Source organism: Protomyctophum parallelum, assembly GCF_964188405.1.
Source record: "Protomyctophum parallelum genome assembly, chromosome: 17".
NCBI lineage: Eukaryota > Metazoa > Chordata > Actinopteri > Myctophiformes > Myctophidae > Protomyctophum > Protomyctophum parallelum.
In genome coordinates this window covers 23,999,344-24,021,843 of record NC_139719.1, presented here as the reverse complement: position 1 = coordinate 24,021,843, position 22,500 = coordinate 23,999,344, and the positions used below count along the sequence as shown (strand labels likewise).

At 46.1% G+C, this 22,500-nt stretch overlaps 1 protein-coding gene across 2 annotated transcripts in view; it reads right to left on the bottom strand.

Moving 5' to 3' along the window:
- Positions 1 to 22,500, bottom strand: part of LOC310874996 (thyroid hormone receptor alpha) — a 226,106-nt gene that overhangs the window by 48,495 nt on the left and 155,111 nt on the right. For both annotated transcript variants that reach the window (XM_083787989.1, XM_083787990.1), the window contains one exon: positions 1,525 to 1,856. In XM_083787989.1, the coding sequence (XP_083644115.1) occupies positions 1,525 to 1,580 (56 nt within the window). In that variant the 5' untranslated portion in view covers positions 1,581 to 1,856. The remainder of the gene's footprint in view (positions 1 to 1,524; positions 1,857 to 22,500) is intronic.

Here is a 22,500-nt window from a genome sequence, read left to right as displayed (position 1 = left end):
GTTACTGGTGTGAATGCATTCGGACTTTATAGAGGACCAAATACAGGACGATAGGCAAAATAGCCGTTGGGCGTCGGCAGTTGTGAGGCTGCATTAATAAGTATAGTTATAAAAGCATGTATTTTTTTACGGGGATCATATGACAGCTGACAGTCTGATTTTAATAGTAGACGCATACAATATGTCGAGGCGCAGCGCAGCATACGAGGTTCACATGCGCAAAATGTACAAGTTATCGACATGGAATGGTGCACGGTATGGCACACGATGTTAGCTTGTAGATCTGTTTATTTTAATCATGCGCCGGCCGCCGCCACGCATGCGAATCTGCGATGCATGAGTCTTCATGCGAGTTTCTCTTTCAACTCGTGTCCCCTCCTTTTTGTGTGTGTGTGTGTGTGTGTGTGTCTGTGGGCGCGTGGGCGCGCACGCACATGAGGGGACTGGGGGAGAGACCCATATATTTATATGGGAGAGACGCAGAGACAGAGAAATATTTAAAATCATCCATGTCGCGCAGGCCGCAGGTATCGAGAAAAAGCCAATGTTAAATAAGCTATACAGTATACATGTGGTCCCAAATGATTAATTGATTACATCACTATAGCAAAAGACGTAAAACTAGGTCAACTCAATTAGCTGCAGCGGAGCTGTTCTGACTTGAAGCTCAATAACCAACTGACCAAACCATAAGATGACATGGAAATGCCCGCCGCGGCGCCGATTTGATGCGCAGAAATAACATGGGTGAAGGTGCACACATGGAAGAAAAGTCCTTTTTATCGGGGATACCTTGTTGTAGGCTATACGTCTCCGTGAATTTATGCATCAGCATTCAGCAGCAAGCACATTATTGTTCAAACACCTGCTCCTCTGTTCATCTGTTGCTCTTATTTGGCTAATAAAATAATTAATAAGAATGAATGCAATAAGTTGTTGCTGCCTGTCATGTTGCTGTTCTCTTCTCTCTCTGTGTGACTGAAGGTTGCCCCTGCAAAAATTGTAGACAGTGATTTCCCCTCATGTTCTTTTCCCCCTCACTATTTGGTTCGCTTAACATGTCCACGTGTCATTTGTTTACATATTTGGTACGCTTTACAAAGTCCAGTGTGAACACCAAACGGACCAAAATCAAAATGCAAATATTTGGTCCTTGGTCCTTGATCCGGACCTTCTAAGCAAACTTTGGGTGTGAAAGCGCCCTAAGACTAAGTGAAAACTATTCAGGAGACTATGACTAAAACTAAAATAGAAATTTGCTGCCAAAAACAACACTGGTATGTGCATGACATCATCGTCATACCCGGAAGTTACTGTACTGACTGAGTGGCAAAAAAAACCATACTCTTTGGCCTTGACAGCCCACACATCCACACAGAAAAGTCCCATCTGATTGCAATAAACAGAGTCAAACGTTAAACTCACTTTGCCACTGGATTTGCCCACTCACTTTATGCATGGCCCTCCATAGCCTAGACAAGCATGCTCCGTAAAGCTAGATGAAAAGCACGTGTGAAGACTCACCGTTTCTCTTCTCCCTCTGATAGGTTCGGGTCCTGCTCCTTGGGCATGTGTTCCATTCACCTTAATTCCATCCAGCGGCCAAACATGCGAGACTGAGGCGGGCCCCACCCTCGGATGCGCACTTGTCATTCGCCGGGTGGAGGAGGGGGTATACGGGGGTCAGTCAGTGCGACATGACAGGGTCCCTGCCCCGAGCAGAGTGGGGGGGTGGGGGTGGGGGAGGGTCTCCTAGAGGGAGCGCTCCCTCTGATGCGCGACAGGCTCCGGAGCGAGGGGGTGAGAGCGAGGGGTCCTGGGGTCACGCCTGGAGCCAGATCTCGCACAGCACAATCCTGGAGGGAGAGAGAGAGAGAGAGAGAGAGAGAGAGAGAGAGGACAGACAGTTTTAGTTTCCTCTTTTTTTCCATTCACCCATAAACTCCTATAGGTTTGGCTGCCTGTGGCTGCCGCTTTAGTATAGTACATACAGTACGTAATTGCATGTACGGAGCCAGCTTACATAAGCAACACATTACTCATTCCACAACGTTGGACATTGTGATCTGAGATCATACATTAATATCTCGTAATCGTGTTCCCACCACCGTGAGAACTGGAGTGGAGGAGGCGTGCATGCTTTCAGCTATAGAGCTGCAGCGTTCTCTTTTTGAACCTGTACGCACTTCAACGAGAAAATTGGACACCTACTTTTTTTTTTTTTAAGTCTCTAGTTTTGTGATTTCATGTGCAGTCATCGTTATTTGTGCTTATTTTATTGGTGTTTTTTTTTTGGTCATGTTTTTTTTACCTGGTTTAATCACGGATAAATATATATGTGAAAAGTGATCTGGGTTCATTAAAATGACTTCTCTAAAAGGACCACTTCACCACTTTTCAACCAATCTTCATATAATTGGTCCTTACTAATGTTCATGATAAAATACCACATTTTATTCTACTGTGTCTCATAGGAGATTTAAAAAGATATATATATATATATATATATATATATATATATATATATATATATATATTGATTATCATGAGAACGATGGCATCCATTATGGCATTGCAGCTTTTCAGGAATAGAAAACCTGCCGTTTCTATTAGCTTATTATATAGTATCGATGATGTCACTGGTGGACGCGGCTTTCTGACCTGCCCACAGCCCTCTCAGGAGAGACAGACCGAGTGGAAATTCATTCAATGTGGCATTTCATCATGAACATCAGTGAGGACCAATTCTATGAAGAAAGGTCGAAAAGTGGTCTTTTAATGTAACGGCAAACTAGCCCGTGACATGCTCATTTGAGTGTCCCAACAGACGCACGCGTCACACACACTTTTGTCAAGAGCCTGCTCGCAAAATAGTCGTGCGAAGTATGACAGGAAGTGCATGACGACTTCATACAGTGCGCTCTGAATGTAAAGATAGCTTAAAAACGGTGTTCCGTTAACATTTTAGTGTCCCCTTTGTTCTTTTAATGCGGGGTTGGATTGGGGTCAGGTGTGGATCGCACTTTCCTCCCGTGCAATACAGAGGATCAGTGAAATCTTTAATTGGCTTGTGAAACCGGGTCGGGGTTTGGCGCCGGTCCAAGACTTTATAACAGGGCTGCTCCGCGGTACCTGTGTGTGTGCATACTAGCCGAGCAAGGTCGACGGGTTCCCCAGACACAGCTCGCATGTATAGCTTCCACACGTTGACATATCGCCTTAAGACAATAAGTCTTCAAAATCCTGACAGTTTTCTGAATAACCTACGGTATGTTTCTATGTCAGTGGTTCTCAAACTGTTTCAATTTCGAGGTCAGGCCTCCGCTCCTAAATGGGATATATACTGTATATGCATGTACTGTACAGCGATACTGAAGGCATGCTCCCTGCTCAGCACTGGGTGTCACTGACCTCCTGGGAGCCTCCTGTCCCGCCACATGTTGTGTCTACTCTACGCATGCCACGGACAGGACTGCTGACTGCTGACCAAGCTGCCCCGCGGTGTGAGAGGGGCTCGCATCAGCGTTCCATTTGAAAACTATAGGACCAAAACATGTCCGCCGACTATCCATATTTCACTGACGGAAAAACAAAATAAAAACTAAGCTATAATGGTGACTAAAACCGAGGAATATATTGACAGTGTCGTCAACAAATAAAAACTATAGACTAAAATGTTAAGGAGGGACTATAGTGGAGAAGATAATGTGTCGGTATAGGTGTTGCGCTCTGAAGATAGGCAGATGTACTGTACAAGCTTCGCGACGCGCTGTGAGCTTTTAAAAAGCTTATTTTCAGCATGTAAGTGTAAAAATCTGGCAATTTTGTTGCCAAAATCAACTAATTTAGTCAACTCAAATCTTATGATATAATAGTCTACCTAAAACTGCAATGAAACTAAAACATTTCAGATGACTAAAATGTGACTGAATGGAATGTGGTCCAACATTCCATTTTCTTCACCAAGGGGCGGGGCCAGTGCAGCGGTATATGGAGCAAGGGGGGGGGGGGGGGGATTAATACAGGGGGCGCAGGGGGTCAAAGGGCTTCGCTGCCCTTTCTTTTAACCCTTGTCATTACCACCGCTTCGGTCGTCAAATCTGTTTATGCAATATCACCTCCTGTGCGGGGGTTAAGTAGGTCTAAGACTGGGCTGTTGACGCTACGTGCAAAGGGTATGTGTGTATGTGTGTGTGCACGCCGGGTTCGAGCGGGTGTGCATGTGAGGCGTGTGTGACGGTACCACAGTAATGTGGCGTGTTTGTGTTGTCATGTGCGTTCTTGTGCATATACGCTCACGCATGTGTGTGTGTGTGTGTGTGTGTGGGTGTGTGTGTGTGTGTGTGTGTGTGTGTGTGTGTGTGTGTGTCTGTGTGTCTGTATGTGAGAGAGAGAGACTTAAGTAGCCAAAGGTTCTATGAGTCATGTCCACAGTGGACTCTGATTCCTTCCCCTGCTAATCCCCGGTTCAATGCCTTCCTAATCCTCCACAGAAGGATCCTCGGCATAAGAATGTGCTTAGACGGTGGCGATATTATTGTCGCTAGTGCTCCTATTACACAGATTACAATGAGCCACATTCAAGGAAACTCACGCTTCTCTCTCAAGGGGACCAATTTTTGCAATTGGAGCTACAGTAGTCAGGCACTATATCGTTGGAAAAGCAACACTGAAAGGTAGATCAAAAATCGATCATTCTGAAGGCTGCAACAAGGCTGATTTTTTACTTTTCTCGGTTTTGGAAGGGCTCTCTAAAAACCGAAGGAAGTTCTCAGAGTACAAGTGTTTTATGCCTCGGGACTATGATGCAGGCTTATGTGGCAGGCCAAAAAAAAAAAAAAATATATATATATATATATATATATATATTCACATGCAGTTTTGTGGGTATGAATACTGGGATGTCCATTAAGAGCTGACAGTGTATGTTATACTGAATATCCATTAGAAGTTTACTTGGCAGGGCATGTCAGTTTGTGACTCCACCACCTATACATGAAGAAACGCTGACGGTTTCACCTATTCATTACAGGTTGAGACAAACGAGCCCAGAGGTATTTTCAGTCTCTTCTTGGCCGGCGAAAGAGGAATTTGCGCGAGTGTTTGATGACACACAATCAATTATTCATTCGTGTCAATAATGGACACATTGTAATGATTAAATACGTTAGTGTTTTAAGTTGGTTATGGGGGGAGGGGGGGGGGGGGGGAGAGTCCAACGACATTAATTAGTCTTCAGTCTATTGCACCTGTGAAGGTGTCTGGTGCCACAGTCCATAACACAACCCAACCATTTACACACGTATGTATCACGTGAGGGACGTGTGTGTGTGTGTGTTTGTTGTGTGTGTGTATGTGTGTGTGTGTGTGTGTGTGTGTGTGTGTGTCTGTGTGCGTGTGTGTGTGCGTGTGTGTGTGTGTGTGTGTCTGTGTGGTTTATGAGGTGCTGCAACATTTATTACGTTTGACACATATTTAATAGTGCTATTATCAACAGGCCCCGGTCTATTTATATGGCCCATTGCTGGCTCACAAACAATAGATGGATGGGGTGATGACTGAAGCCCAACACACACCGGCTCCGTCCGACGCAGCGCGACGCGTTGCCACGCGGCGCCGCCTGGAAAATGGAACTGGTTCTATCAGTGCGCCAGGCGAGGCGCCAGCGCACGTCGGTCGCCGCCGGTGTGCGATAGGTTCATTGAAAATAATGGAGGCGGCTGTTTTGACGCGCGGCGGTCGCAGACGGTGTGTGATGGGCTTGAGTTGCATAATAAACCCCCACCATAAACCATGACGGGAACAAGAGATACAACACAATCAAAACAATTCAATAAATACGGAAATTACGTATCATTATGTCAGGGGTCTTCATCAAGAGAGAGATGCAGCAGGGACCCCACAACGCACGCACGCACACACACACACACACACACACACACACACACACACACACACACACACACACACACACACACACACACACACACACACACACACACACACACACACACACACACACACACACACACACACACACACAGTATACTGTATATGTTTTAGAAAGCCAAAGTAACTAATATGCGCTCAAGTACGGTACTTATGTAATTTCATTCGCTGGGCTGCATTTCCAGTTTTCACTTTCACTATTTTCAAATGAATGGCAGGTCCACACGATAACGTGTCGCAATGGAACGTGTCGTGAGCTTTGCAGATTGCATATTTTTGGCAACCCGTCATCTACTGAAGTACAGTATGTAGTTATGTACACACAGGGCTTAACCCATTCTGACCTGAGATCAGATTGATACGAGGTTTCCACTGGACACACACTGGTCTGATTAACCCATTCTGACCCGAGATCAGATTCTAAAAATGTCAGTCGTTCTTCGATTTTTCAAAAATAGCAGACCTACAAGCTCGTATCGCGCCACTCGGTGGCGCGATATGAGCTTGTAGATCTGCTATTTTTCAATAGCTAAAGCACGACATGATGCTAACACCAAAACGGGTTCCCGTTCAGAATGTGTTAAGTGGATAAAAGCTTAACATTTTTGGGGGATAAAAAAATAAACAACTATCTCTGGGTATGGAGAAAAACGTGGTGAGGATAATGCAGAGGATTAGGCCCGGTGTGTGATTACTCTGACAAGTCACGGCAATTTGCAGCCGACGGCGTCCTTTTTCCTCTCTTAGACAAAAAATTGCAGCACTCTTGCGATTTGAAAAGTGCAGTCATCAACAACTAGTCCTATTGTCTATCAAGGTTTAACGCAGTCAGAGAGCTGAGATTGTGTGTGTGTGTGTGTGTGTGTGTGTGTGTGTGTGTGTGATAGAGGGTCTATCAATGTCAATTGAACTCAGAGTGTACAAATGGAACCATTTGGTTCGATTTGTACACTCTCTGAGTTACAGACCCGTAAGGGTCAATTTGGTTCCAAACTATCATTTAGCTGGGGACCCCCTGCAGGAACTCCCTCAAGGACCCCCTGGGGGTCCCCGGACCCCACTTTGGGAACCCCTGGTCTACAGTATAGGTGGACATGGGTTTCTCTAAAGCATTTTGACGACATTGATGACACAGTGCCTGTGGCCACAGATATTGTACTCCTCATATCGTTGAGATCCGTTGTTTATTGTCCAATAGGCCGTGACGCTACTGTAAAGTAACACACAGGGCAACATCGTGAGTGTTAAATTCACTTACAAGTGTAAGAATGGACCCGGGCAGGTTATGTGTACACTCTCAAAATTAAATCAACACTCACATGCCAGTGGCGGTGTCCTTCATCCAGGCGTACACAGACATATAAACACATACACACAGTGCAAACACACAGTGCACACACGTACGCACGCACGTGCAATGCGCACACAAACACACACGCACGCACGCACGCACATCTCTAATTCTCTTTGCTGTTTCTCTCCATTGTACTCTCAACAAATCATAAACGCCTTGAGAGCTATCTCACAAAACAACAACGGCAACAAACAACACATGCACACAAGCGCGACTACACACACTGCTTTCAAGGCACCACAAAGAAATTGCATTTGCTGCAAATGTGAGTGTGAGCGTGTGTGTGTGTGTGTGTGTGTGTGTGTGTGTGTGTGTGTGTGTGTGTGTGTGTGTGTACTGCATGGGCGGGGGGGATAAGAGGGTTGTGCTGACCAGCGGGCAGGCGCTGGGGAGAGGAGGACAAATTGAGCTGTGATCCTGAATTGGACAGTAATGACATAAGCCCCCCCAGAGGCCCATCGCATGGAAACTAATATAGTGGCCTTTATCAAAGGCCTTTTTGCGCTATATATCGCATAGACCCCACGCTGCTACGAGTGCACAGCCTCATATACCACTAGCTATCGCCTGCAGGACAAACAATTTGTTGTCAGCCGTGCCAGGAAAAGAGAATAAGGGGGCCCATTGTCGGGGCTCGCAAAGCGCCTTTTTCCCCCCTATCTAAAAGTATGGGCAAATCAATGAGTAAATGTCCCATCTCGTTTGGTGAAACATTAGTCAATTAGCTGGAAGGGAAGGGAAGGGAAGGGGGGGAAACATTTGTTTGTGGTGTTTATGGGGCTGTTCCACACGCCATGGTGTTGAGAAATGTCTTTTAAACAGACTGCTGAGACCTTGTATCTCCACATTTTTTTTGTTTGTTTCATATTAATCCATTTTGGTGTTAGCATTATGTCATGCTTTAGCCATTGAAAAATAGCAGATCTACAAGCTCATAGCGCGCCACCGAGTGGCGCGCTATGAGCTTGTAGGTCTGCTATTTTTGAAAAATGTAAGAACCACTGACATCTAGAAACATAGCTGTCAGGATGTATAGAACACATTTTTTCTGATCTCAGGTCAAAATGGGTAAAAAAAAGAAAAAAAAGAAAGACATCGGCCCTTTATGTGACGGAACCAGCATTGTTGGGACCCCAAAAATCCCCAATCAGTTCAGGGCCAGTCTCGCACACATTCAGGCCTAAGTCTAGATCTCTCTCTCTCTCTCTCTCTCTCTCCCTCTCTCCCTCCCCCCGGACAGGCCTTTCCCCCCCCTCCCTCACCCCAAACCCATTACATCTCATCAGTATTCTCCTGTGCGCCCCTCCCCTGCACCGTGTCCTTGTCTGACCTCCCCTCCTCCTCCCACCCAGGAAGACGTTGCCCATGTATAAGAGTCCCCCCTATAGCCAAGGTCCAAGCCATAAAACTACACACTCTGTCACGTTGCCCCGGTCGCCTGTACAGCAGCGGCCATAATGCACACGCAAAGGACAGGGAGAAAAGGGTATAGAACAGAGCGCTGTGTGTGTGTGTGTGTGTGTGTGTGTGTGTGTGTGTGTGTGTGTGTGTGTGTGTGTGTGAGAGAGAGAGACAAAGAGAGAGATTAAAAAACACAGGGGAGATAAGGAGGGAAAGTGAGACTTGGTGAGACCGAGGGAGAGACAGCAAGAGAGAGAGAGAGAGAGAGAGAGAGAGAGAGAGAGAGAGAGAGAGAGAGAGAGAGAGAGAGAGAGACAGGGGGAGGGGTGGTGGAAGGGCGAGAGAAAGTGTGATAACATGAAATGGAGAGAATGTAAACTTTGGAGGAGGGCTACGGAGGCCGGGTTGATGAGAGGTAACGGGGGAGAGTTTGGTTTAGGTCACGGCTTGGCGGGAGGACAAAATAAACCCCACTTATCAGAGTTTAATAAAAGAGTGTCGAGCAGGCAGATTTTCGGGGGTTTTCAGTTGTTCTCGCATGGCCTTGTCGTGCACGCCTATAGATGAATGACTCGGGGGTGGGGGGGGGGGGGGGACTGTGCATGTAATGTGCACATTTATGGCACCTGGAATGAGGAGCAAAACGGACATAATAAAAAATAAATAAAAAAAAGCTAATATTCAGATCGCCGTGTGATGCCATTAATAGTGCAGAGTCAATATGCAGACGGTCATTGTTTTTGTTTTTGGTTTGAGCGACGGCTTAACTTCTTGGCTGACCTTCCGTCCACAGCTGAACGGAGGCATTCCCATCACAGTATCACTCACTTACACACACACACACACACACACACACACACACACACACACACACACACACACACACACACACACACACACACACACACACACACACACACACACACACACACACACACACACACACACACACACACACACACACAAATAGCAACGCACATGGCTCAGCCTTGTGCTCGCTGACTTCAAATCAACCCTCATTTTTAATTGGGCCTGCACGAAAAAAATAAAACTGCCATTCTTCCGTGAGTTTCTCTGAGTTTCTCTGAAATGCACACTTCTAAAAAATGCATGAAAAAGAATAAGGAGTGAACACGTGTTGGCGCCGAACCGAAACTCAGAATCAATTAAACATACGTTTCTCCCTGTTCTGTTTCGAGCCAACAAAGATTGATTGGCAGAGCAGAGAAAAAAAAGAAAAAAAAGAAGAGGTGGATAAGTTTGTCAGTACAATTCAGATGCAGTTCTAGAGCGTGAAGAGAGACAGTTGAGATCAAGGTCGTGTTTGGCTTCTTGTGATTTGCTGGGGAGAATTTTTGGATGAATCATTAAAGAAGCAACTGAAAAGATCTATGGACTCAGTTATTCCAATGTTATTATCCCTCCGAGCTTCTGTGCAGCAGTAGTTATTCTTCCTATACTGATCGGTTATAGAGTCCCTCGAGGCCATCACAAATAATCACGGCCCATTGAAGATTCCATTGCATTCGTGTACTGTATATAGCGCAGTCTTGGTTTTTTGTGTAATGGTAATTATTTTAACCCATTGACTGGATCACGACGCAAACAACTAGCAGAACCGGCATACAGTGGAGCCTGACCGAACTGGAAGACCTGGATTTTGCTTTTGATCTAGCACTCTTATCACACACACACACACACACACACACACACACACACACACACACACACACACACACACACACACACACACACACACACACACACACACACACACACACACACACACACACACACACACGCACCAACAGGTGCAGGAAAAGTCATTCGAGCTGGAGAAAGCAGCTGCTTCGCTTGGGCTCAAAATCGACGAATCAAAAACAAAAGTAATGAGAATCAACAATAAAAACAACTTCCCAATAACTAGAAGAAGGTAGACAGCTTTATGTATCTAGGAAGCTATAATTGCTGTGGACGGAGGAACGGAGGAGGACGTCAGTGCCAGAATCGGAAAAGCAAAGGATCACATTCAACATCTTGAATAAAATCTGGAAAGCAAAAAAACATAATCATGAAACATGAAACATGAAACCTGGGAGATAACTACCAACAACATACTCAACAAAATACAGACATTCTTCAACCGCTGCCTCCGAGTCGACTACTGGCCCAACACAATCTCCAATGCCAACCTGTGGGACCTCACTACTACACAAGACACCATAGAAACACAGATCAGGAGGAGGAAATGGACATGGATATATAGGACATGCACGCACTGCGTAGACGCACCAGATCGATCACGAAACATGCATTAACATGGAACCCCGCAAGGAAAGAGGAAGAACCACAGAGCAGGAGATGAAGGCACAAGGGCCTGTCATGGCCGACAACTGGGGCGGAGGGCACAAGACCGCAGGGGATGGAGGAGATACTCATCGATGGAACTATGTTCCTCAGGGAATTTAAAGGACTAAGTCAAGAAGGTATAAGTCAATTAACCCATTTAGACCCGAGGACGACTCTACAAAATGTCTTCTGAAATCAGACAGTTTTTTCTGAATAACCTGTTTCTATGTCAGTCAAACATTTTCATGTCAACGACCCCCCAAAATAAATATATGTAATTGGCCGCCAAGCTTAATCACTTTGATAGTATGTAAGTGAAGCTCCATGTGTGTGTGTGTGTGTGTGTGAGAGTGTGTGTGTGTGTGTGTGTGTGTGTGTGTGTGTGTGTGTGTGTGTGTGTGTGTGTGTGAGTGTGTGCTCCATGTGTTGGTTATCATTAGCACCGTTGGCATGGTTAAAGGGCAGGAGGGCAGGGCCGCTAGCGTGAGCATGCGGCTACCTTGCATGCGAGTGTGAGTATGTGTGCGTGTATATAGTTTATAGTGTACCTGGCCGGCAGAGATGTATTTGTATGCGTGCGTGCGTGCGTGCGTGCGCGTGTATCTGCCATCTGGTACTGTACATGAGCCAGGGTCCAGGAATCCATTTCATTCTGACAGTGCCAGCACCATCTCCGTTCCAAAGGTCAAAGATAGCGCACATACACACAGTGTACACACACACACACACACACACACACACACACACACACACACACACACACACACACACACACACACACACACACACACACACACACACCACATCACATCACATCCTGGACCATGTGCTGGATTCGGGACACCGCCAGCCGATGACACAGCAAGCCTGCCCGCCTAATCAGTGTACAATAGGTCAAAGGTCAAGGGTCATGGCCTGCAAATTCCCAGGGGTGGCCTTAGCGCTTAGGGGTTTAGTAACAGAGCCGAGGGGGGGGGGGGGGGGCAGTTGCCCGGGTGGTTCGGTGTCATGGGTTGGAGATGGGGGGGGGGGGGAGGGAGGGGGGGGGGTGTCGGCAGAGTAGTGGCAACACAAAGTTCCACGGTGGGATTATGTTTCATGTTGTTGTGCGTTTGCTCTGCTCTGTGACTGGGTTAATTACCGTCTAGGGGTTATTAATAGGTGCTAATAGGTCGCGGCGGCGGCAAGAGGCCCGGTGCTTTCCGTCTCAGTGCATGCGTGTGCGTGTGCGTATGCACGCGCGCGTGTCTGTGTGAATGTGTGTCCAACATTACATTATGGGGCTATGCGACATGCTCCTTCCTATATACGTGGGAATGTGTCGCCTACATATAAGTCGACGATGCAAGGCGAGGACTATGCGGCTTGCATCAATCAGGGTCACTCTCCTATACAGCCTCACATGCACATGCCGACATGATACTGCTGCTGTGCCATTAAGGCTGCGAGTGAGACAACGTGGGGGGACTTTGTTTCGTTGCTATGGCTAATGCACCGTAAGTTAAATGTGTCAGAGTGAGTCAGCCGAATACCGGCAGAATAATAAAGCGCACAATTCCATTAAACGAAGGCTAGATAGCGCCGCTTATGTGCTAAACGACATAGGTCATATACGGTTCACAGTGGCAGAGGACAGCCAATGAATATCATATATACAGTATATACTGCAGCGGTATACGGTATGAATACGAGGTAAATACGCGAGGGACCAACAATGGGGAGCGGGGTCATTAGTGAGGGAATAATAGAACCCCCCCGACAGAGTGATTAGACCTTGACGCGACGGTGGTTCACACAGCTGAATTCAGTGAGAATCATTAATTACACCTTAAACTGTGTTCCTGCACATGAACAGATGTGCCATTTGAGAACTGCCATTGGCAAGACAAGTGCATTGTCAGTACAGTGAATTGTCTATTAAAGCGGGAACCCCTTGTGGTGTTTTAAGCATTATGTTACACTTTAGCTGTTGAAAAATAGCAGATCTATACAAGCTCATAGCGTAGCACAGAGTGCCGCGCTACGAGCTTGTAGATCTGCTCATTTCTTTTAATCGTGAAAATGTGGCGCAAATCTTTGAATATATATTCTTTCAGAGCGCACATTTTGAACTCAAATCTTTGTGTCTGGGAGGTCCCTGGAACAACATATTTTCAGACGGGGGTCGGCGGCCAAATACAGACCATTCTGGCGGTCCTTGACAAGAAATGGTTTGAGAACTACTGACATAGAAACATAGTTTTTTTCAGAAAACTGTCAGCATTTAGAAGACATTTGTAGAATATTGTCCTCGGGTCTAAATGGATTACCAGTAAATGCTATTCAGATTATCCAAAGTGTCAAAAGGGAACACTTGTTTTCAGCAACAAAAGAGAAGGATTAGCGAGGCTAAACAGTGAACAGAACCCTGGGAAAACTAGTATTTCCAGAATAAATGCAGGACAGAGTACAGGAAAGGTGTTAGACTGGCACATCTGTAGTTGGCCTCAACCTGTGCCTCCACAGACACAGAGCAGTCAGTGGGTCCTGAACTCTGACCTCCACAGACACAGAGCAGTCAGTGGGTCCTGAACTCTGACCTCCACAGACACAGAGCAGTCAGTGGGTCCTGAACTCTGACCTCCACAGACACAGAGCAGTCAGTAGTGGGTCCTGAACTCTGACCTCCACAGACACAGAGCAGTCAGTAGTGGGTCCTGAACTCTGACCTCCACAGACACAGAACATTTTAAAACATTCTTTTAAATCCTCCAGTTTTCTGAAATAAATATTTTCACGATTTTTCAAAAATAGCAGACCTACAAGCTCGTAGCGCGCCACTCGGTGGCGAGCTATGAGCTTGTAGATCTGCTATTTTTCAATAGCTAAATTACAACATGATGTTTAAATGAACCACGTTCACTACTTTCACACAAAACAAACAAACTCAGCAGGTCGGCTGTATGCGCAATTAACACTCTTGTGCGACAAAGTATAGGGCATTGATGTACAAGGAAAATAAAGTGAAATATGGAGAGTTTCTTCCTGATTTGATTATTTTCTGTGTCATGTATTGTGTGTGCGTGCGTATTGTGTGTGTGTGTGTGTGTGAGGCATTCCTTACCAAGGTGTTTAAGTACCAGCTTCTTAAGGATGCTATTATACAGCTTGGCTACGAATGTAAACTACTTGTGTTCATATTTCATATTTAAAAATATGTTAAATGTGTGTGTGTGTGTGTGTGTGTGTGTGTGTGTGTGTGTGTGTGTGTGTGTGTGTGTGTGTGTGTATGTGTGTGTGTGTGTGTGTGTGTATGTGTGTGTGTGCGTGCATGCCAGGTTGCTGTATAGACACCAAAGGTTTTACTGTAGTTAGTTTAGTTATTTATTATGCAAGGGCTTCTCGACAACATCCTGCAAACTCTCTCTCTCTCCCTCCAGCCGCCCCCCCCCCCCCCCCCCCCCCTCCCTCCAGCCCCCCCCCCCCCCCCCCCCACACACACACACACACTTTTCATCTCAATCCAACTACTTGATCTCTCAAACAGTGTTGCTTTTACTTTTCAAAGGCTTAGGAGTATAAAAATACACCCGTAATGCTCCGTGAATTCAATTGATTCTCAAACCGTTTCATGTCAACGACCCCCAAATTGATATGCATATCATCTTAGGGGTGGAAATATGTGCCAGGGAGGTATAATAAGTAGTTCATTAACAAGAACACATATTGCTGGGGGACCCCCTGCAGGAGCCCCTTTCAAGGACCCCAGCTTGAGAAGCAGTCTATAGTCCTTCTGTGTAGACACGTCTTCTGTAAACTCATGGCCCTCCTTCCCTTCCTACCCTTCCTTCTCAACCTCCCCCTTTTATCACATTCTTCCAGCTCTTATCAAGCTGCTGGCCAACTGTTCTGCTGCTCCGCAGAGTGAAGGATGAAGACGCCGGTGTTGGCGAGGAGCGCAAGGCAGAAGCAGAGGGGATGATGGGAAAGCAAGCAAAGCGAGCGCAGCTCTCGGTTACTCTGCTCTTGAAGCGGAGCTCCCCGTATGGCACGGCAACAAAAAGAAAGTTTCTGACTCCTGCAACAAGAAGGCCCCCGAGGGAGAGAGAGAGACGCACGATGGAGAGAGAGCGAGAGAATGTGTGTGGGATGTGTGTGTGTGTGTGTGTGTGAAAAGGAGAGCGAGAGAGATGGAGGGAGAGCTTGAGAGGGAACAAGAAAAGGTGACTGGAGCCAGGGAAAGAAGGGGGAGACAGAGGCGAAAGGCACAGACAGAGAGATTCTTATACAGAGAGAGAGAGATAGGGACGTTACAGGGATTTGAACAAGCAAACAGGGATAAGAGTGGATCAAGCGGTCTATCTACCATTTCATCCAGTGACACGTTCACACCTGAGAGCTTCTCCCGTTGCCAGCACAGCCCAGACAGAACCGCAGGATCAGTCACTGGTGCAGCTTCACTGAAAGGCCTGAGGGTTAAGGGCTTTGTCACCCCCCCCCCCCACACACACACACACACACACACACACCCCCAAACAACACCAGTGGCTGAAGGATAGGACAGCGTTCCATAGCGCCGTGAGGACAGGAAGACGCTGACAGGGCTCCATTTTCGTCACGGCTAAACCCCTTATCCCTGAACTTCTTTGCCTTTTTTCTTTTTTTTTTAAACTATTTTTCAAAACATTTTTGAATAGTTCAACTAGCCAATCTACATTGAGACGTTGTGAGCTTGTGTAGACTGGTCATTTTAACTATTCAAAAATGTTTAGCAAAATAGTAGTAAAAACAAAAAAGACAAAGAAGTTTAGGGATAAGGGGTTTAGCGGTGACGGAAATGGAGCCCTGCAGGGCACTGGCACTAGTTGTCCAAAATGGGGGGGGGGATTTACGGGTAGATGACCGGATGATGTGTTGTCGACCACCCCACGCAGCCGCAACATACCCGGTTTCCGTTCACGCCCGGGGATCCATGTCGCACGTCTTATCACTTATTAATTCCGAATCACTTTCCCCGGGTGTGCGCCGACAGCGCTTAACGGCACGGAGAGAGAGAGAAATATAACGAGAGGTTTAACTGTGATTCAGTGAAGCGTCCGAGAAGACATTTGCATTATAGAAATCTATGAGCTCTGGCAGCTCAGTGTATGTATATGAGCTAAAGTCCACTTTAGCTCTTTGTATTCCTGCATTTATTGCACACAGAAACATGTTCTAAAAGAGCATCAATCTAGATCCACGTCAAATCATCTGCAGAACACATAGACTCGGCCAAATCAGGGATGCCAGGTTGAAAAGTGGCTAATTTGGGTCTGTCTGCACTCAGTCAGTCAGTATGCCAGGAAAGAGGAACTGCTAGAAGAATAACATTCGGGGCTACCCGCATTCCAACTCGGCAAGACAAAATGCTTCCGCAGACAAGTGCGGCCTCGCCGATGCATACTAATCAGCGTGTACAGAGTCGTGTCATTTTCTTTTCAACAATGTATTTTTCTTCCTTTTTTACACACAAATGACAATACAAACATACAGAAAACAACAATGAACATTACAAGACTATACAATTACTAATATAAAGAAAGCAAAACAACAAAAACCAAAACTAAAAAACAACAACAACAACAGCACTACTCCTCTTCAGCTCCATCCATTAAGTGTGACAAATTATTGTTCTTTATGTATCTAATAAAACGGCCCCACACCTCCTGAAACATTTCTTGTTTGTCCTTAAGAATGTATGCAATCTTTTCCAAAGGTAAACATCATCATACTATAATTAACCGAATGTCTGTCTGAATGAATGAATGTCAGAAACACCACCTTATCTCCTCATTGCCTGCACCAATCGCTCCCACTTTTCACACAGGCATTGACCATAATAATATGGAGGTCTTAACGGAGCCATTTTTTCAATAAGATTAATAATGAATTTATTAGTGAATAAAAACCTGCATATTTGTCCGTGGTCTATCTCCGACCGAGCCACACTATTAGCACACATCTCTCCATGCCAAAAAAAATCTGCACGCTCCCAGAATCCAGCTAGGCTACATTTTATCGACGCAACTGTCATATTTACTGTACAGATATTGTTTTTACATCACCACACGATCCCACGGGCAAAGTTGCGCTGATCTGCTCCACAGTACACCACCTCAGGCCCCTCCCCCTTTGCACAGACAGGCGATTGACGATTCAAACCACACACGGGTAAAAACAGCTCAGGCACCATTGTGGCAGACAGGCAGCTGTTACACACGGCGCATAGCCTACTAAGGTTATTTAACCCCTTTTTGCAATGCAATGTTTGAACGTCACTTCATATTATAACTTCAAACCAAACGTGGGTGACACGCCTGGTCACTGACGACGCGCGTCGCGCAGTTACAGATCTCATCTTTCCTGCACCTAATGTGAAACAACAGCACGGCCACGATCACAACAGAATGATTATCTATCGGGGTGGCTCTGTTGGATCAGAACATATCAATAATTTAAGCCACCACTCGACGGAAGGGAAACACACATCCCGTAAAATACAATGATAAAATACATACAGACAAATGCAATGACTAACGTTTGGCTGCCCTGTCGACACCACTTGAGTACTCAGGAACGAAACATTCCTAAATCACAAAAAACGTCTCATTCTTATCCTGATTAGATAAAGCACAAAAAACTGCAACTTGATTTGAAGCCCAAAAAGCCAACCTCCGACTTTAACACAGTAGATTATATGCATCTATATGGGCAGCAGACGGTCAGCTGAGCGGTTAGGGACCGTCTACAAAGTGCAACACCGAAAGTGAAAATATTCAATAGCTTTATTTCTATGCAGAATATTACCAACAAATATACATCACACATCAATGGTGTACTTATGATTGCACTACAGCATCTATTAGTGAATACATTTTTCCCATTGACTTGCATAGGAAAATCTACAACTATAACATTATGTCCTACAGTCCCCAACTTCCCAAGATCATCTGTAAATTATTCCCTGCCTATCAGTAATTTGATCTATTACATCGCATTACCCACACTGAATATCATTTGCTGTTCATATATTCAGAACGGGTAAGGACTAGTATAGACAATTCCCTGAACCACTGTGTAATACTTGGTTTGTCTGGTCTCTTCCAGGTCAATGCTATCATTCTCTTAGCTTGTAAAAGACATATTACAGACTATAAACATTTGTTCATTACGCTTGAGTCGTGTCATTTTGTGTCACAAAGCAGCGACACGTTGCTCTCGCTCCGCATCGCGCCGACCGCGTATAGCCAGAGAGACAGTGTGGACAACGTGCCGGGACGGTTAGTATAGGTGTAGAGACAGTATAGGTGTAGAGACAGTCTGGACAACGTGCCGGGACGTTTAGTATAGGTGTAGAGACAGTATAGGTGTAGAGACAGTCTGGACAACGTGCCGGGACGTTTAGTATAGGTGTAGAGACAGTATAGGTGTAGAGACAGTCTGGACAACGTGCCGGGACGTTTAGTATAGGTGTAGAGACAGTATAGGTGTAGAGACAGTCTGGACAACGTGCCGGGACGTTTAGTATAGGTGTAGAGACAGTATAGGTGTAGAGACAGTCTGGACAACGTGCCGGGACGGTTAGTATAGGTGTAGGTGCAACGGAGCGGCGGCGTGGGGCTGGGGGTAGGGTCTGCACTGACACATACAGCGAGGCGTTAGAGTGTCAATAACAATGGCGACGGGGGTAGTTGTGAGGTTAAACAGGAGGACATGTGGTTCAACGTGTGCATTTGGGTGCAGGGTAAATGTATGGTGGGGGGGCGGGGGTGTTTAGGGGGAGGGGGGGGGGGTCATGTATACATGCAGGGCGAGTTTACAGGGCACGTGTAATAGCTTGACAGGCAATAGGAACTCGGGCCAAAGGTGAAGGCACATCTATAGATAGCAGTAATGCATAGATGTGCCATGGAGAGGCGGGGGGGGGGGGGGGGGGCATTTGGGGGGATCAGTGTGCTCTCGTTCACTCACTCTCTCTCTGTGTCTCTCTCTCTCCGTCTCCCACTCTCTCTCTCTCATCCCTTCTCATCCCACCCTCCTTCTTTGGCAGAGGCAAGTTAAGGCGATGCCAAGAATGTGACTGCGCTTGGAAAACAAATCCAAGCTCGCTTCTCTTTTTTCTCTCTCTCTCTCTCGCTCTCTCTTTACCCTTTCTCTCTTTTTTTTCTTTCTTCCTTTTTTTTTTAAGGTGGGCCCTGTCAACGCCACACGGCCCCTGGCGCTCCAGAAAAAAGGAAAGAAAAAGGGGAGGTGGGGGGGGGGGGGGGGGGGAGAAAAAGGAGGAAAAGAAAGATTTTTGGAAGGGATCAAACTCTCTCTCCTGCCGGTCACCACTCTCACAGCTTTGATGAAATGAGAGCTCTTTATCTATCCCAACCCACCCCCCCACCTGACTGTCTGTCTCACTGTCTTTCATTTGCACTCGCCATTTTCTTTCCTGGAGCGGACCACCTTAACAAAAACACGACCTCTCTCTCCTGGAAGTTGTGTGTGTGTGTGTGTGTGTGTGTGTGTGTGTGTGTGTCTGTGTGTGTGAGAGTGAGTGAGTGAGTGAGTGAGTGTGAGAAACGGTGTGCGCGTATGTGTGTGTTGTGTATGTGTGTGTGCGTGCGTGCATGGGTGTGTGTGTGTGTGTGTGTGTGTGTGCGCGCACATTTGTGTACTTTAGCAAAGAGAGAGTGAGTGAGTGTGAGAAACGGTGTGCATGTATGTGTGTGTTTTTTTATGCGTGTATCATGCGTGTGTGTGTGCGTGCGTGGGTGTGTGCGTGCGTACGTTTTGTTTCTCAGGAGATGCCCAACCAACCACTTCTCCTGCGGCTCATTTTCTTAAGAGCATTTGGAAATGTCTCATTGTGGCTAAAGCCAGAATGTTGACTCGGAGGGTACAGTACGTATACAGTACAGCACACGGCTGTACTGTATAAGGCCGGACTATACATGTATAGGCCGCAACTTAAAAAAAGGCAAAGCTTTAAAGAGAGTTTCAATATATATAGAAATGCCTACCGTGGGCTAATTCTGGTTGGTATACGGCTGTTTGTTTGCCTGTGGTTCTGACGACGGGACTCCATTTTGCCCTCGAGACTACAGAGGGCTGGCCGGAGGAAAAAGAACCTCAATATACAGTTGGCAGGAGAACAACTCCACATGAGGGGCGTCCGGGCGGCGCGGCCAGCCAGCCAGCCAGGCATGGGGGGGAAAGGTTCCTGCCCAACATTGTGGAGACTAGTGGGGTTCGACTCCTCTGTGGTCGCCTCCACTCCACTCCAAATCCGTCCATGTTTTGCAGGTGGGAAGCCGAGTGGGTATAATATACTGCATGGGTGTTCTCAGTGGGTATAATATACTGCATGGGCGTTCTCAGTGGGTATAATATACTGCATGGGCGTTCTCAGTGGTGGAAAGTATCATTAATTTACTTAAGTACTGTAGGCCTACCTACTTTTGAGGTATTTGTCCTTCAGTATTTGTCCTTTAGTATTTCTAGTAATTTCCAATACTTTTACTTCGACTGCACTATACATCTCAGTGGCGAATGTTGTACCTTTACTCCACTACATTTATGTGATAACTTTAGTTACTTTAGCTACTTTGTATAGATTTTAATTATTATTACGAAGCATACATTCAACACTTCCGCCCTATATGCAGTACATTTCAAGCCATTTGAAAATAGCCGATCTACAAGCTCACAATGCGTCGCATCGCGACGCATTGTGAGCTTGTAGATCGGCTATTTTCAAAAGGTTATTCTACATTTGACAACTTTAAATGGGACATTCTGCACAATTAGTACTCTCACTTTTGTTACTTTGAGTATACATTTTGACGACAATATGACCTACTGTATATGGACGGCTGCAATGCGAAACTGGCCCCCGTAAAATCTGAATCCCCCAGCCACCCCTGTTCCCCCTCACTGTACCGGTATATGTTTATTTTCCCTTTTTACCTCCCCTATATATATTTGACTATATAGTTGTGTATATTCGTACGTCTCTAAATGTTTTGATGAATTGAAAATGGTGGGCCCTGTTGTAAACAAGTGTAATGCTTTATGGTGTCGTCCACTCACTGTTAACAGTTTTTGTATCGAGTTGTACTTGAAATGTACTGTATTTCTGCAAACTGTTAATAAATCAATCAATCTGCACATGCACAAGTTACTTAATTAGTTACAAATCAGTATCGCCCTTTGAAAAACCCCGCTGCTAAATTATATATAGATGTACTTTCCTTGTGTATGTACGTATGTGTTTAAATGCTTTGTTTCCTAATGTAAGGTGACTGTTTGCTTGTTTTGTTTTATGTTCTCACGTGGGGACTGCGGAGGAAAATGAGCATTAATATGCATTGTCCCGTCTGAATACACAACAAAAGTAAAGTAGAGAAAAGTAAATGAAAATAAAATAAAAACGAATCGACTACATTAGGAACGCCTCAGGAACGTGCTAATGAGGTGTTAATTAAGGGTCCTGTTGCTGTAGACATGCACACAGACGCCTAGCGGGCCCCACGTGTGTCTGACTGCATGTGCGTGGGTGCATGCATGCAGGTTCCCACGTGTGTCTAAGTGCACGTGCGTGGGTGCATGCATGTGTGGAGACTATTTGTAAGCGATGTCTGGCACCAACTCAGATCAGCAGGTACACATTTTTGAGGGAAACGCTCAAGCCAAGTTTTCACACAGAAACCGAGGGAACTCCGGCACGCGCGCGTCGGCTCGTGCGTATCGGTGTGCGTGTGCGCAGGTGATATAATTAGCCAGGGCAACTGTGTGTGTGTGTGTGTGTGTGTGTGGGTGTATATACACAGCATTAGTCATGCAAACTAGGATATGAAGCCAGGGAGATTGGGCGTGGCACGTCTGGGCAGAGAGCCTAACCTGCACCATGCACACCCACACACACACACGGCATGTGACAGTGTGGGTAACCTTGTCCAACTGTGCCAACAATCTGGGCACTCTCTCCGCTCCGCACCACGCCACACTTCCCTTCTTTCTCTCTCTCTCTCCCTCTGTCTTTCACTAACCCACCCCACCCACCCACGCACGCACACACACACACCCGCACACGCACACACGCACACACACACACACACACACACACACACACCCGCACACGCACACACACACACACGCAGGTGGATGTAGAGGTGCCGTGCCAACGCCATAAGGCGCTTATTCTCTTGTGCCAGTTTGGAAGACGGGGGAATATGCCTGAGGTCAGCCAGACCGCTCATTCTACTAAAACACACACATGTTACAATCCTGTTTTTTTGGGGGGGGTTTTTGCATCAAATCAAACTAATCAAATCAAGGATTTAATTAGTTAATGCTTCTTTGGCCCACTAATGATACAAACGTGCAGTGCATGTGTGAATGTATGAGTGTATAGTGTACTGCAGTGGTTCCCAAAGTGGGGT